A 17517-nucleotide genomic window follows, 5' to 3' on the forward strand; every position below is an offset into this window, starting at 1 on the left:
AAGTTAATTCTCCTACAGAAGTATTATACATTATTCCTTTCCTTGCTATGCAAACATAACCTATGATGGAGGTCTTTAATCTCCACTCAGATTTACCTCTAACACTCATATGATAATCGGCTTGTGTAGATATTAGTTGGTCAACTGCCTCAGAACCGGACATTACCTCCTTTGCTTCCCAAGGCCATTGGTCTCCCATGTTAGTACCTCCACACACATAGCAGTTGGTAACATTAAGACTACCGGCAATACTTTCGGCTAAATCAATGAACAGGTTTTTAGCATTATGGGGGATCTTATTATCTATACTCATCTCTTCATAAAAGGAATGGTATACTTGATGAGTCTGGGAGGATACCGTATCAGTCTCTATCCCTATAAACAATATTGTCCCAGGATCTAAACCCGTCCCGTATATCTGAAACCCAAATAAATTGCCATACTTGTCTAAGAACTTGTCGGGGTTATTTATAAGTATATGGACTGGGTTGCATTACATAGACTTACAATATGGGCTAGTCGGCAACTTAGTCACTATCATGTCTTTGTCTACTGTCTGTCCCCAAGTCGCCCACCCCACACAAGACCAATATGGGCAAAAGTTATAGTCTTTATTTGGGCATCTAGGACTCACATATTTATTCTTACTACTGGGACAAATATATTTATCGTTAGATCCATACGTCCTCTCCCATCTAAGATCCCCACATACATTCCACGGCTTTCTACCACTTGATATCGCCTTACATGCATCAAATAGCAGAACACCCGAAGAATGTACGGATTCTAACACCGTCTTATTAATTAGGGTCCCCTGAGGATCTCCATTCCTGAGAGTCAACCAAATTGTACGAGGTTGATACTCTGGACTGAAGCACTTAGGTTCTCCTACTCCTAAATGGCACACACTATAGTCTATATTTAGGTATCTACATCTCGATACATCTCCTTTACACTCGTATTGTGAATGCCAAATTAGGGTTTGGGAAATATGGTTACCTGTTCTCGTAGTCTTAATGCATACCTCACAGCTAGGAGTGTCGGTACCTCTACCTTCCTGAATATAAAAACACACATAAATAAACACTATTAAAAACACATCTTTCGCCGTCATCCTCAGTCTTCGTCCGTGCGAAGGCACCTTAGCTTCCAGGATGTAAGGGCTGCAGGGAATGGAGTTCTGCTCGTCTTCACAGGTGTCCCTTCGAGACTTTCCTGGCTTATATACTATGTGTTGGTAAGCGGACAGGCTTTATTATGGCCTTCTCACTCACGCACCAAATCCCTGTAACAATAAAATTTGTAATCCACACGATTCCTCGTTACTCCGACTGAGTAGTGCGTTTCAACCGGATCTTGCAGGGATTCTCTGGATCTGCTGTAACTTGCCAAGAATCGACTGCTGCTGGTTTAACCCTGGAGTGATGTATCCACGGAGTCACTTCGGCTACTTTTATCGCTGTAGGGGTAGACAAAAGAACAACATAAGGACCTCTCCACTTGGGCCCTAACGGTACATTATTCCACTCTTTAATCCACACTTGATCTCCTGGATGATAACTATGAACAGGGGGATAAATATTCACAGGTAATCTATCTTGTACCCATTTCTGTACCTCCTCCATAGTCTTACCCAACTCTACAACCTGCTGCCGGGTAATTCCTTCTCCCAACTGACTCAAATCCCCCCTTAAGTTACCAAGTACGGGAGGTGGTCGCCCATACATGATTTCAAAAGGAGAGAGGCCCATCCTTCTGGTAGGGGTACTGCGGATTCGCAGTAGAGCTATGGGTAAGAGAACGTTCCACTTAAGTTGGGTTTCCTGACACATTTTAGCCAACTGGTTCTTAATAGTTCTATTCATTCTCTCTACCTTACCAGAACTCTGGGGTCTATATGCAGTATGAAGCCTCCACTTTATACCAAGCATATGAGTCAGTTGTTGTAGGCACTGGTGAACAAAAGCTGGACCATTGTCCGATCCTATAGAACAGGGTAGTCCATATCGGGGTATTATTTCTCGTAGCAGGAATCTCACAACTTCTCCTGCTTTCTCTGTACGAGTAGGACATGCTTCTACCCAGCCTGAATAGGTGCACACAATTACCAGCAGGTAACGATGTCCACCCGATTTAGGCATCACTGTAAAGCCTATTTGTAGATCGGACATGGGGAGTCCCCCCATAAACTGGACTCCTGGTGGCTTTACTGGTCCTTGTCTTGCATTATTTTTAGCACACGTTACACATCTACGTACAATGGCCTGAGTCAAGTTGGACAATCTTGGTATGTAGAAATGTTTCCTAAGAGATTCTTCTGTACTGTCTCTCCCAGAATGTGTCCCGTTATGATAGTTCTGGACAATTTCTACTGCTAGTGATGCTGGTATGACTATTTTTCCATCTTCTAGCTGATACCACTTGTTCTCCAAATACTTTCCCGGTTCAGTCTTTAACCACTCCTCTTCTTGAGTTGTATAAACTGGAGTCCATTGAGACAGTGGGGTTGGTATTAGAGCAGCTATATGCCCCACATACTCCTGTCTTCCTGATTCAGCGGCACGCTTAGCTGCACTATCTGCCATCCGATTTCCTTTGGTTACATCACCATCTTCTCTCAGATGCGCTCGACAATGTATAATACCGACTTCTTTCGGCTCCCACACTGCTTCCAATAGTTGTAGGATTTCAGCTGCGTACTTGATTTCTTTGCCTTCTGAATTCAGTAGTCCTCTTTCTTTATACAAAGCTCCGTGGGCATGAGTGGTTAAAAACGCATACTTGGAGTCCGTGTAGATGTTCACTCTTAAACCTTCAGCCAATTGTAACGCTCGTGTCAGTGCTATCAATTCTGCCTTTTGTGCTGATGTTCCTTTCGCCAGTGGCCGAGCTTCTATCACCTTGTCTATTGTTGTTACTGCATATCCTGCATAGCGGATCCCTTCTTTCACATAACTACTGCCGTCGGTGTAATATTGAACATCGGGGTTCTGGATGGGAAAATCACGAAGATCTGGTCTACTTGAAAATACTTCATCCATTACTTCCAAACAATCATGTTGACTTTCAGTAGGTTGTGGCAAAAGGGTAGCTGGATTTAAGGTGTTTACAGTCTCTAAATGCACTCTTGGGTTTTCACACAACATTGCTTGATACTTGGTCATACGGCTATTACTAAACCAATGATTTCCTTTGTAATCCAACAACGTCTGTACTGCATGTGGGACTCGTACATAAAGTTCTTGACCCAGAGTGAGTTTATCGGCTTCAGCTACTAGCAGGGCGGCTGCAGCTACGGCTCTTAGACAAGGTGGAAGTCCGCTGGCCACTGCATCCAGTTGCTTAGACATGTAGGCAACAGGTCTTTGCCATGATCCCAAGTACTGTGTCAATACTCCCACAGCCATTCTTCTTTGCTCATGTACATACAGGTAGAATGGTCGTGTGTGATCAGGTAGACCTAATGCTGGGGCACTCATCAAAGCCTTCTTCACATCTTCAAAAGCCATTTGCTGTTCTTGAGTCCATAAGAAGGGGTCGTGCTCTGTACCTTTGATAGCTGCGTACAGAGGTTTTGCCAGTATCGCGTAGCTGGGAATCCATATCCTACAGAAGCCTGCTGCCCCCAAGAATTCTCGCACTTGTCTTCTATTCTTGGGTATTGGTATTTGGCAGACAGCTTCTTTTCTCTCTGGCCCCATAATTCTTTGACCTTCAGAGATATGGAATCCCAGATATTTGACAGTTGGCAAACACAACTGAGCCTTCTTTCTAGACACCTTGTATCCTGCCTTCCAGAGAATGTGTAGTAGATCGTGCGTTGCTTGCTGACAGATTTCTTTTGTAACTGCTGCTATCAACAAGTCATCTACATACTGTAACAATACACACTCTCCTGGGATGGACTCGATATCCAGTAGATCTTGACTTAGAGCTGAACCAAATAGGGTAGGTGAATTTTTAAACCCTTGGGGCAGTCTTGTCCAGGTCATTTGGCGTTTTGAGCCCGTTACAGCGTTCTCCCATTGGAAAGCGAAGATACATTGACTTTCTGCGGCAATTCGGAGGCAAAAGAAGGCATCTTTGAGATCTAAGACTGTGAAGTAAGTAGCCCCGCCCGGAATTAAAGCAAGCAGGTTATATGGATTGGGCACGACTGGATGTATACTAACAATCGCATCATTGACTGCTCTCAAGTCCTGCACAGGTCGATACTCATCTGTACCGGGCTTTTGAACAGGCAGCAATGGGGTGTTCCAGGGGGAAGTACAGAATTTTAGGATACCATACCGTATGAACTTATCCAGATAAGATTGGATGTTCTTCTTAGCCTTCTGCGGGATGTGGTATTGTCTTAGGCTTACTGGATAAACCCCAAGTTTTAGTTCGATTTTAATAGGTGGAATATTGCGGGCCAGTCCTGGTGGGTTGTTCTCTGCCCAAACTCCTGGTATGTTGAATAAGGACTCATCACTCCTAGGGTTTTGGCTAGTCAACACTGTATAAAGTCGCCACTCTTCTTCCTTTGGTACGGATAAAGTCATAATACCTGAAGGTCCATTAAACTTTAAGGATGTTGTTCCATTTGGTAGGAACGTAATCTGCGCTTGTAATTTTGATAGCATATCACGTCCCAGCAATTGGACTGGACATTCAGGCATATAAAGGAATTGATGTTTTACTACGTGGCCTCCCAATGTACAGAGTCGACTTTTAAGAACCGGTTTTTCAGCACTTCTTCCAGTTGCTCCTATCACAGTAATAGTCCTTCCAGATGGAGGAGCAACTAGATTAGTCACCACTGAATGTTCAGCACCAGTGTCGATCATGAACGCACTCCTTTTTCCCCCTATTGATACATCGACCATAGGCTCCGCTCGACCAAGGGGGATGGAGCCCGGTCGGTATCAATAGTCCTCCATGACCGTGTCAGCCAATCCTACAAAGTCCCTACCTTCTCTATCGCGGGACCTTTGCGCTGCTGGAATATACCTGTCTTCCCTAACACTTCCTCTGTTCCCATTACTCCCTCTATTACCATTACTCCCTCCGGGGCCTCCTCTACCTCTCGCTCTGCCTCTAAAGTTTCCGTAGCCTGCCCTGGGTTGGTCTCTCTCGTACTGCTCTCTTTGTGGACATTCGTTCCTCCAATGCCCTTCTTCCTTGCAATACGCACACTGATTCCTACTCAAAGGCTCCCTATTCCATCTACTATCGCCTCTATCTGGGCCCCGTCTATCTACGCCTGCGATCGCTACCGCTAGCATATCTGCCTTTTTACGCATCTTGCGCTCTTCCTCTTTCTTACTTTCTGTATCCCTATTCATATAACTTTTTGTTATCCCTTCTAACTTTTGTAGCTTGCGCTTAATATCTCCGTATGCTTGGCTGACAAAGGCGGAGTTCACCATTCGGGAATTATCTGCGTCTTCCGGATTAAAGGGGGTATACAAGCGGTATGCCTCCAATAATCGGTCATAAAAGACACTGGGCGCTTCATCGCTTTTCTGAATCACCTCAACTGTCTTCGACATGTTAATGGCTTTCTTTCCTCCTGCTTTCATGCCAGCAATTATAGCGTCTCTATAGGCTCTGAGTTGAACCATATCAGCACCATTTACATTCCAATCGGGATCGGTGTTGGGATAATGTGTTGCGGCCCATGCTGATGGATTGGCTTGGTTTAAAGTACGGGCTTTATCCTCTAGTGCTTTAATGGCCGCTTGATTAATTCTTGTCCTTTCCTCATTGTTAAATAAAGTCATTAATAACTGCTGGCAATCAGCCCATGTCGGATTATGCGTCTGTACTATTGAGGTGAACAGATCAGTCATAGCTTGTGGTTTCTCAGTATACGAGGAATTGTGGGTCTTCCAGTTTAAAAGATCGGTTGTAGTGAATGGGACATATACGAAGACTGGGTCAGCGTGTGCCATTTGACCTGCGGCATCGATATAGGCTGACCCGGGATTCAGGCGAAGAGGCATCTGATAGTGCTTTAATTGTTGGGTACCAGTCAGTTGTCGGGTTTGGATGGGGCTACGTAAAGGGGCGTCAGTCATGGGTTCCGGTCGGGGAGAGATAGGGTATGGGGATGTGGGAAGTTGGTTTTGGGAAAAGGTTGTAAATAAAACACTTCGAGTCGAGCTAGATGAAGCTTGACCGGAAGTCTGAAGTGGCGCCAAATCAGGATATTCGTTTTTAATGGGGGTTGGTTCTGATTCCGGAAGGGGAGATTTAGTACGAGGGGGGGTGGATCCTGTACTGGAGGAGGAAGCGGAAGTGGATGGGGGTAATGAGGGGAGGGTTGCAGGACTTCCTGCGTTTGCGTCACTTCCTCTTAACGGAAAGTAAGGGGGCGGCAAAGGGATCTCGGACTCAGGGGGCGTGTCCAAAATGGGCCTAACACCAGTCCTAGTGGACGAACAAGTCCTAGCTACCATGAGGCGACACTGCTCCTCATGGCATGTCTGAAGCCATTTTGGCGAGTCATTTACGGCCTGTCTCCAACAATCAATATAAGGAAACTGGCCGTAAAGTTCAGGCCTACCTGATACAGCCACGTGTAAGCGCTGTACCAGAGTTGGATCCATGCCGCAACCAAAGTAGGCCACTCTCTAGTGCACAAAGTAACCAAACGTACAGGAGACATCTTAACCCCAAAATCACAAGTTTTGAATCCCTTTTTAAAATTCTTCACCATACAACCTAAGGGATCCGGAATCGTTGACTGCGACGCACCCATACTTAACAATGGAACGTCGTCGACAACGAATACTATACACGCGTACTATTCAACAGTCACACCCGTTTCCTCTGGCAACAGCACCACGTGGTACGGTTACCAAGTGAAACGTACACAATAACAATAAACACTCAGGGAATTCCCGTACACACACAGCTGTTACACCAGTCACTATATAATCAATATTGTGCCCTTTGGCGTAACTATACAGTCACCCACGCTATAATTCTCTATATACGAATTACCCGTCTATAACACACCCCAGTAACATCGTCTTTTACAAATAGCGGTTACAGTACGGTTAGCATAGGTCAAAGCACAAGTTAAGGTCACAATACAATTATTAGTGGTTATGGTGTTAAAACATGCAATTGACGACAGTGATTAGTACTTATATACAGTGTCAGTAAATATACAAGGTTATGGTACCGTGCACTATAATACAGCAACACACTATTAACACTCTCGCTAGACGGCTGAGCTCGCGCTATCTAACAAGATATACACTTTACTAAACAATCGTTAACACATTTACAATTCCCAACTAAACTATTGGCCAGTACCTTGAATGGACTACCTAAAACTATATACACCCGTTTTGGTTAGCCACACTGCCCAATCACCACATATAGCGAGCTAGAGAACCGAATTTACACAGGCGCCTCTTAGTCGCACTATCAAAAGTCTAGTGGGTTCCAAATTTACACGCCTTCCCACTTAGCCCAGATAGCTTGAGAGCTAGCGAACCGAATTTACACAGGCGCCGCTTAGTCTCCCGGTCCCTCCGACCTAGCGAACGTAATATACACCCTAGAACGCTAGTCTAGACAAGACACCGGTGTCCGGCTAGGGCTATTTACACCAGGACCCCGCCTGACTAACAAAATCAAACGGTCTGACTAAAGAGCGTTCGATCGAGCGGTGCGCCTTCGCTCCTTCCCTCCGACAGAGGGGGCAGATACACAGATTCAAAACCCCTTTGGGCCTACCGCACAATCGGTATACCCCTAGTGGGTCCTGCCGTCTAAAACAGCAGTTGTCTTACCTCCTCGTTCCTGAACCTGAGTTCACACTCATCGACGGGGACACCCCAGCACTTCTCACGTAGAGGCCGATGATCTCCTGGACAACGGCCCAGTGGCGCCGAGACGAAGGGAGGTCCACGCAGAAGTTCAGGGGTGCAGCCGTAGAGAACGTGGGCAAAGATAGACCGTCTCACGCCTCTGCCTCTCAGCTACTGTTGAACGATGAGCTTCCCGGCCAATGCACCAAATGATACCGGAGAAACTGACGGAAGCCAAGCACAGAGAGATGGACACAGGTTTCTTCAGGAAGGAAGAGATTCTTTATTGGATCACCGATCGGGACTCAGAGGGACTAGCGTCACCAAAATACCACAAGTTCTGAGCCCCGGACAATAGTGCAGGCTCCTTATATAGGCACATAACTCCTCCCATATTAAGCTCCACCCGCACATTCTCTTAACCAATCAACACAAATAAGAATTAACTTCCTGTTTGACCGCATGGCCTGTCCAGCACAATGGAGGAGGGGAATACTATATCCTGTATTCTTGCACATGCTCCGTACACTACTGATCGTATCTTGCCACGTGCAACCAACTGATCGATACGTCAGCATATGCACGTACACATGCCACGTGGTAATCTCGGCCTACTAAATTTATTTTTACCGAGATTCCACCACACTAAGGGAGGAGGGGGGGTATAAGGACCACTAAGGGAGGAGGGGGGTATAAGGACCACTAAGGGGGGGTATAAGGACCACTAAGGGAGGGGGAGTATAAGGACCACTAAAGGGGGGGGTGGTATAAGGACCACTAAGGGAGGGAGGGGGTATAAGGACCACTAAGGGAGGGGGGGTATAAGGACCACTAAGGGAGGGGGGGGTATAAGGACCACTAAGGGAGGGGGGGTATAAGGACCACTAAGGGAGGGGGGATATAAGGACCACTAAGGGGGGTATAAGGACCACTAAGGGAGGGGGGGGTATAAGGACCACTAAGGGAGGGGGGGTATAAGGACCACTATGGGAGGGGGGGGTATAAGGACCACTATGGGAGGGGGGTATAAGGACCACTATGGGAGGGGGGGATAAGGACCACTATGGGAGGGAGGGGGGGGATAAGGACCACTATGGGAGGGAGGGGGGGATAAGGAGCACTATGGGAGGGAGGGGGATAAGGACCACTATGGGAGGGATGGGGGGGATAAGGACCACTAGGGGAGGGGGGTGGATAAGGAGCACTATGGGAGGGGGGGGAATAAGGAGCACTATGGGAGGGGGATAAGGAGCACTATGGGAGGGAGGGGGGATAAGGACCACTATGGAAGGGAGGGGGATAAGGACCACTATGGGAGGGAGGGGGGGATAAGGACCACTATGGGAGGTAGGGGGGGCAAGGACCACTATGGGAGGGAGGGGGGATAAGGACCACTATGGGAGGGAGGGGGGATAAGGACCACTATGGGAGGGAGGGGGGATAAGGACCACTATGGGAGGTAGGGGGGGATAAGGACCACTAGGGGAGGGGGGATAAGGACCACTAGGGGAGGGGGGATAAGGACCACTAGGGGAGGGGGGATAAGGACCACTAGGGGAGGGGGGATAAGGACGACTAGGGGAGGGGGGATAAGGACCACTAGGGGAGGGAGGGGGGATAAGGACCACTATGGGAGGTTGGGGGGGATAAGGACCACTAGGGGAGGGGGGATAAGGACCACTAAGGGGGGGAAGGACCACCAAAGGGGGGTAAGGAGGGAGGACTACTAAGGAGAGGGGAGGAGGGTGATTACCACTAAGGGGGTGGGGGGAGTAGGGGAATGTCTACTAAGGGGTTTGGGAGAGGGAGGACCACTAAGGGGGGAGGGGGGAGTGAGAAGACCACCAAGGGGGACTGCAGAGGGACAGGGGGCCAAGGGAGAGCACTAAGTGACAGAAGGGGAGAACACGGAGGGACAGAAGGGAAGGGGAAATCAATAATTGAGGGGAGAGCACTATGAATTTTTTTTAAAAAAAGAAAGCTGTTCCCATCTCAGTCCCTATCCTACCCCACAAACCCTCTCTTTTACACTACACACATACACAATGCATCCCCCCCCCCACACACAGAAACATACAATGCATTCCTACTCACACACAGACACACCCGAAACACACAATTCATCCCTTACGTTCTCTTACATAATTAATGCACCCCTTACAGACACACACTGCATTCAATTACATACACAGAAACAAACCTTGCACCCCTTACACACACACACACACACACACACACACACACAGAAACATACAATGCATTCCTTACACGCAAACACACACTACATCCCCTATAAACACACTACATCCCTTACACAAATTGCACACATAAAACATCCCCAACTCATGGATGGGCCATGTAGGTGGATTTATGGGTGGGCATTGTAGGCGTATGCCCCCTGGGGGCCCAGACCTTGAGCTGTGTAAGGGGCCCTAAAAAATGGAGCTGCTTCCTGTTCGTTAATTGTTGTGAGCACTGTTAAAAACAGTCTCCAGAGAGCCTCTTCTACACCAGACCTGTGGAGCCAGACTGAGCCCATCATCAGCCTCTTGTCCTCATCTGGTGGTAAGTAGGCAATCCAATATATTATTAGTGGCACTAATCTCTCATTTACCTCACATTAAATGGATACTATAGTCACCAGAAGCACTACAGCATAATGTAGTGGTTCTGGTGTCTATAGCCTGTGCCTGTAGGCTTTTTAATGTAAACACACTGTATTTTCGGATAAGACACTTTGTGAAGACTGGCGTTGGCCCATATGGCAGAGCATATGGGCGGGGCATTGTGATGTCACATGGTGGGCTGGACATATGGGGGGGCGGCAAAAATCCTTGCACCGGCCCTGGATGTGCTTGCAGATTTCTAATGAGATTGAATAAAATAAGTTGCTCCCTTCTGCTTCCTAAACCCCCCCCCCCCCCGCTCCCCCCCATGCCTCCCCGCTTATGGGTGGTGGCTGGAAGGGAGGACTGTAAGGCCACTCATAGGTGGGGGCCTGGGGAGTGGGAGAGCCCCCCCCCTTTGTTATTTAGTTCCCCCACCCACCGCTCACGAATGTGGGCTGGGGTTGGGAGACAGTAGGTTCCCCCTTTTGTCATTTTAGGCCCCCCACGCACCGCTCATGGGTGCTGTCTGGGGGGCAGAGGCATTTTGTTAGATTGAAGTTTTGAACCGACCTAAATGTATTCTGTTAGGATGAAATTCGGTAGTTTTGCTGTCTATATGACAGGATGTGGGAATGGTGAATGAAGCAACACAAGAACACGGAGTAAAGGGTGAGTATTGTGGGAAAATGTATTTGACCACAGAAAATGGAGCAGACTTAAGCTCCTCCTTTGGTCAAAGAAGGTCTAGTGTAGGAAAAATACATAACAAAGTAGTCTCTACTTCATCGTCTCAAATGCAAAAGGGTAATAAGCGCTCTCTTCTCAAGGGTGAGCAGCAGTTCACCAACAAGGTGTTCCCTCTACCTTGTGATAAATGGACAGATAAAATAGAAAGGTGAACAGCGCTAAAGATCAGAAATTGTACATACGTTTAGTAGAAATACTGGCCAGCGGAGTAACTTAAAAAAAGGAGAAACAAAGATACAAATAATGGTACAGTATGTATGAACGATATAATTCCACAAGAACAAAGGTGTTATATTCACACTCACACTTTGAGGAGCTATATCAGCTCGGTGTTAAGAGCTTGGACGGAATAATCCCCGTCTATGGATTTCTTGAGGTTCCGGATCGTTGGACTACTTCATCGTATGCTTAAAAAAAAACAAAATCAGAAAAGAAGAAAATAAGAACAAATCCTGAGAGAGGAAGAAAATAGGAGAAAGGTAATTTCGGTGTGACAGTGTCGCTTTAACTTGCATCCAAAGGAGCAGCAAAGAAAGAGGAAGTTGGGGGTGTGCTCCTGGATTATGTAGAGAAGGCTATTCATGAGGGGTAAAGTTTGGGAGGTCACATGTTAAGCATCCTTTTTTCTTATTGTTTTTTTCTTTGCTGCTGTGTTTAAGTAAAGAAAGAGATATGCACAATATGAGCCTCCGGATCTTGAGATAAATTTAAGATTACATTTGAAATTTAATTTATCCTTGATTGAACCTTCCCCTTGTAGCCATACTTAGAACTGCCATACAGCAAACTATTATTTTTATAAGTAAAACATGTAATACTTGTGATTGTAAACATTGTATGAACCGGAATAATTCCCTTTGTCAGCCTTCACTTGCCAGGATGGCAAGAGGATCACTAAACGTCTTGAGTGGAGATGGGTCAAACAAAGCTAGGATTTATTCAGTCTTTTCTGATCTGTGCGCATGCTGGGGATATCATTAGACCATGCCCTTATAGGTATATTTTGAAGTCACTGTTGTGTGAGTAGATAAATCTCATCAGCTCAATAGTATAGTGACTTTATATCTGCACTGTCCTAAGAGATGGCATTATTTAAATTTTCGAATAATATGGATTTAATAACAATCATCATGAATCTTTCTTCCCGTAGAAGTCTTTCCGTGGCGTCCGGTTATGAGTGAGATCGCCGTCCCACGGCTAAAAGTTGGTGAACGAGCCACGCTAAAGTGCGTTATATCGAAATACTTCCCTAGTGCGCTGACTATAGAGTGGATTAAACGGACGCGATCAGGCCACGAGACGCAGTGTTTGCCTCCCCATTACACGGTTACTGATTCCCCCTCACACAGGCTGGAAGATCACTCATATTCATGTGAAACGTGTCTGAGTTTTACCCCATCAATAGCAGCGGAGGATGGAGCACAATTCATCTGCAGAGTACAGCACCCCAGCCTTGGGAAACCCTTATCACAAAGCACCGGAGTCCTGAATGTGGCTGGTGAGTATTACACGATTTTATGGTATACACTCACTATATACACAGTATATTACACCCATTGAATATAGATATTATGGTATACACTCGCTATATACACAGTATATTACACCCATTGAATATAGATATTATGGTATACACTCGCTATATACACAGTATATTACACCCATTGAATATAGATATTATGGTATACACTCGCTATATACACAGTATATTACACCCATTGAATATAGATATTATGGTATACACTTGCTATATACACAGTATATTACACCCATTGAATATAGTTATTATGGTATACACTCCCTATATACACAGTATATTACACCCATTGAATATAGATATTATGGTATACACTCGCTATATACACAGTATATTACACCCATTGAATATAGATATTATGGTATACACTCACTATATATACAGTATATTACACCCATTGAACATAGATATTATGGTATGCACTCGCTATATACACAGTATATTACACCCATTGAATATAGATATTATGGTATACACTCACTATATACACAGTATATTACACCCATTGAACATAGATATTATGGTATGCACTCGCTATATACACAGTATATTACACCCATTGAATATAGATATTATGGTATACACTTGCTATATACACAGTATGTTACACCCATTGAATATAGATATTATGGTATACACTTGCTATATACACAGTATGTTACACCCATTGAATATAGATATTATGGTATACACTCGCTATATACACAGTATATTACACCCATTGAATATAGATATTATGGTATACACTCGCTATATACACAGTATATTACACCCATTGAATATAGATATTATGGTATACACTCGCTATATACACAGTATATTACACCCATTGAATATAGATATTATGGTATACACTCGCTATATACACAGTATATTACACCCATTGAATATAGATATTATGGTATACACTCGCTATATACACAGTATATTACACCCATTGAATATAGATATTATGGTATACACTCGCTATATACACAGTATATTACACCCATTGAATATAGTTATTATGGTATACACTCGCTATATACACAGTATGTTACACCCATTGAATATAGATATTATGGTATACACTCGCTATATACACAGTATATTACACCCATTGAATATAGATATTATGGTATACACTCGCTATATACACAGTATATTACACCCATTGAATATAGATATTATGGTATACACTCGCTATATACACAGTATATTACACCCATTGAATATAGATATTATGGTATACACTCGCTATATACACAGTATATTACACCCATTGAATATAGATATTATGGTATACACTCGCTATATACACAGTATATTACACCCATTGAATATAGTTATTATGGTATACACTCCCTATATACACAGTATATTACACCCATTGAATATAGATATTATGGTATACACTCGCTATATACACAGTATATTACACCCATTGAATATAGATATTATGGTATACACTCGCTATATACACAGTATATTACACCCATTGAATATAGTTATTATGGTATACACTCCCTATATACACAGTATATTACACCCATTGAATATAGATATTATGGTATACACTCGCTATATACACAGTATATTACACCCATTGAATATAGTTATTATGGTATACACTCGCTATATACACAGTATATTACACCCATTGAATATAGATATTATGGTATACACTCACTATATACACAGTATATTACACCCATTGAATATAGATATTATGGTATACACTCGCTATATACACAGTATATTACACCCATTGAATATAGTTATTATGGTATACACTCGCTATATACACAGTATATTACACCCATTGAATATAGTTATTATGGTATACACTCGCTATATACACAGTATGTTACACCCATTGAATATAGATATTATGGTATACACTCACTATATACACAGTATATTACACCCATTGAACATAGATATTATGGTATACACTCGCTATATACACAGTATATTACACCCATTGAATATAGTTATTATGGTATACACTCGCTATATACACAGTATATTACACCCATTGAATATAGATATTATGGTATACACTCGCTATATACACAGTATATTACACCCATTGAATATAGATATTATGGTATACACTCACTATATACACAGTATGTTACACCCATTGAATATAGATATTATGGTATACACTCACTATATACACAGTATGTTACACCCATTGAATATAGATATTATGGTATACACTCGCTATATACACAGTATATTACACCCATTGAATATAGTTATTATGGTATACACTCACTATATACACAGTATATTACACCCATTGAATATAGATATTATGGTATACACTTACTATATACACAGTATATTACACCCATTGAATATAGATATTATGGTATACACTCGCTATATATACAGTATCTTACACCCATTGAATATAGATATTATGGTATACGCTCGCTATATACACAGTATATTACACCCATTGAATATAGATATTATGGTATACACTCGCTATATACACAGTATATTACACCCATTGAATATAGATATTATGGTATACACTCGCTATATACACAGTATATTACACCCATTGAATATAGATATTATGGTATACACTCGCTATATACACAGTATATTACACCCATTGAATATAGTTATTATGGTATACACTCCCTATATACACAGTATATTACACCCATTGAATATAGATATTATGGTATACACTCACTATATACACAGTATATTACACCCATTGAATATAGATATTATGGTATACACTCGCTATATACACAGTATATTACACCCATTGAATATAGATATTATGGTATACACTCGCTATATACACAGTATATTACACCCATTGAATATAGATATTATGGTATACACTCGCTATATACACTGTATATTACACCCATTGAATATAGATATTATGGTATACACTCGCTATATACACAGTATATTACACCCATTGAACATAGATATTATGGTATACACTCGCTATATACACAGTATATTACACCCATTGAACATTCCAGCTCCTGCAGCATCAGCAAACAGCGCGCGAGGGAGCAGAGTAAGGAGAACACAGCTCCTTTGCCGCCTCAGATTATTACCACACTGGGGGATGCAGATAGTGGCTGGCTGGTGGGAGCGCTTCCCTCCTGACGGTCACTGAAATTTTGCGCTCTCAAAGCCGGTGTGCCCTAAGCAACAAGCCTGTGCCACCTTATGGATGCGCCGGCCCTGTGCTCAGATATCTAATCTGTTAGTTTGATTGATGATTTATCTAGAACAGTCTGATTCTCAGAAATTGTTCAACAAAATGTTGACTTCCTTCGGTTAAGTGGTACAGATTTGAGATAAATGGGATGCAATTAGTGTATTCATTTTCAAAAATTAAAATGAAAATCTAATTTCCAAAATGTTGTGACATCACAAAAAATGTAATCAAGATTTTGAACGTGGAGAGAGTATTTTTAAGCAAAAATTCTGGAGCAAGCTGGAACACCCTATTGGTTTATATGGTGACTGCTCTACTAAAAGATGTTTGCCCTAGAATCATCTTTGCACAATCCCTTGTAGTAATCCCCATCTTCTGTGGTATCTCTTGTAGTATTATCTACCTGCATGAAATTATTGGCAAATAATTTGCAGAAGAACCTGTTTGATTGTTTTTCAACTTCTAACTTCAGATAAAATAATATCAAGTTAAGTATTCAATCCAAAATTGCCATACATTTTAAGTATGGCACATACTTATCCATATGGTGTCTCGTTGGCATACTTTTTGAATAATATTGCCACTCTAATATCTTTTTGAAACCGATCTAACAAGACAAGTAAAACATCTTTGAAATTCAAATGATGGACATTGGTTACAATGTCTTGGGACACTGTGTTTCACATCCCCACTCTCAAAGGCCTGGTGGTGTTCCAATATAAGTTATTTCGATGATCTAATGGTCCATCTCACATACTGAATACCCAGTGGCGTACCTACCACAGTCGTATGGGCCCCTCACTCCATGGGGCCTGGCCGCAGCCATGACCCCTGCGACCGTGCACCGGCCCAGGTCTGTGGTTCCCAGATGTCTAGCAGGGGGGAAGAGCTGTGCTGCTCCCCTCCTGACTGTGTGTAGCATGGACGAGTGGTTTGACAGGAAGTGCTTACTAAGAGAACACTTCCTGTCAGACTGGGAACAGCGGCGAGCCAGATACGGAATGGAAAGGGGAGAGAGGTAGGGAATGGGACACAGGGAGGGGAGGGGGAGAGAGGGAGGGTATAGGACACATGGATGGGAGGGGTGTATGGGACACATGGAGGGGTGAGAGGGAATGAGACACATGGGGTGCCTGGGCACGAAAATTAAACACTGGGAGAATTAGGCTCTGGAGGGTGGGGAGTGAATGAGACACGGGGAGGGGGGAGGGAATGATGCAAAAATTGGTGGATTTTAGTTATGCCTCTGTGAACACCACATGAGCATTGAAGCAGGAAAACTACGCTCATAGATGAACAATTCATGAAATGTTTCATATTGAATGTGATTTCAATAATTGAACTAATTTACTGCTTCAAACAGTTAGGTAGGTGTCAACACACCTTGCATCGTCAAAAATATTTTTTTTCGTACCATTGATTAACCCCTTAAGGACACATGATGTGTGACATGTCATGATTCCCTTTTATTCCAGAAGTTTGGTCCTTAAGGGGTTAATCCTTAGGATACCTTTTCCCCATAAATCTATTTTCCATAAACTGAATTTGAGGTTTTCAATCGTAATCATTTGCCCAATTGTGGCTAATCCTCATGACTTGTCCCTTAGAGCTATTAGTTAACCAATTATT

At 43.3% G+C, this 17517-nt stretch overlaps 1 protein-coding gene across 1 annotated transcript in view; it reads left to right on the forward strand.

Moving 5' to 3' along the window:
* Window positions 1-17517, forward strand: part of LOC134571358 (uncharacterized) — a 232721-nt gene that overhangs the window by 101641 nt on the left and 113563 nt on the right. Inside the window, exon 18 of the mRNA XM_063429560.1 lies at window positions 12315-12662. Within this exon, the coding sequence (XP_063285630.1) occupies window positions 12315-12662 (348 nt within the window). The remainder of the gene's footprint in view (window positions 1-12314; window positions 12663-17517) is intronic.

This window comes from Pelobates fuscus, chromosome 8 (assembly GCF_036172605.1).
Source record: "Pelobates fuscus isolate aPelFus1 chromosome 8, aPelFus1.pri, whole genome shotgun sequence".
NCBI classification, from domain to species: Eukaryota; Metazoa; Chordata; class Amphibia; order Anura; family Pelobatidae; genus Pelobates; species Pelobates fuscus.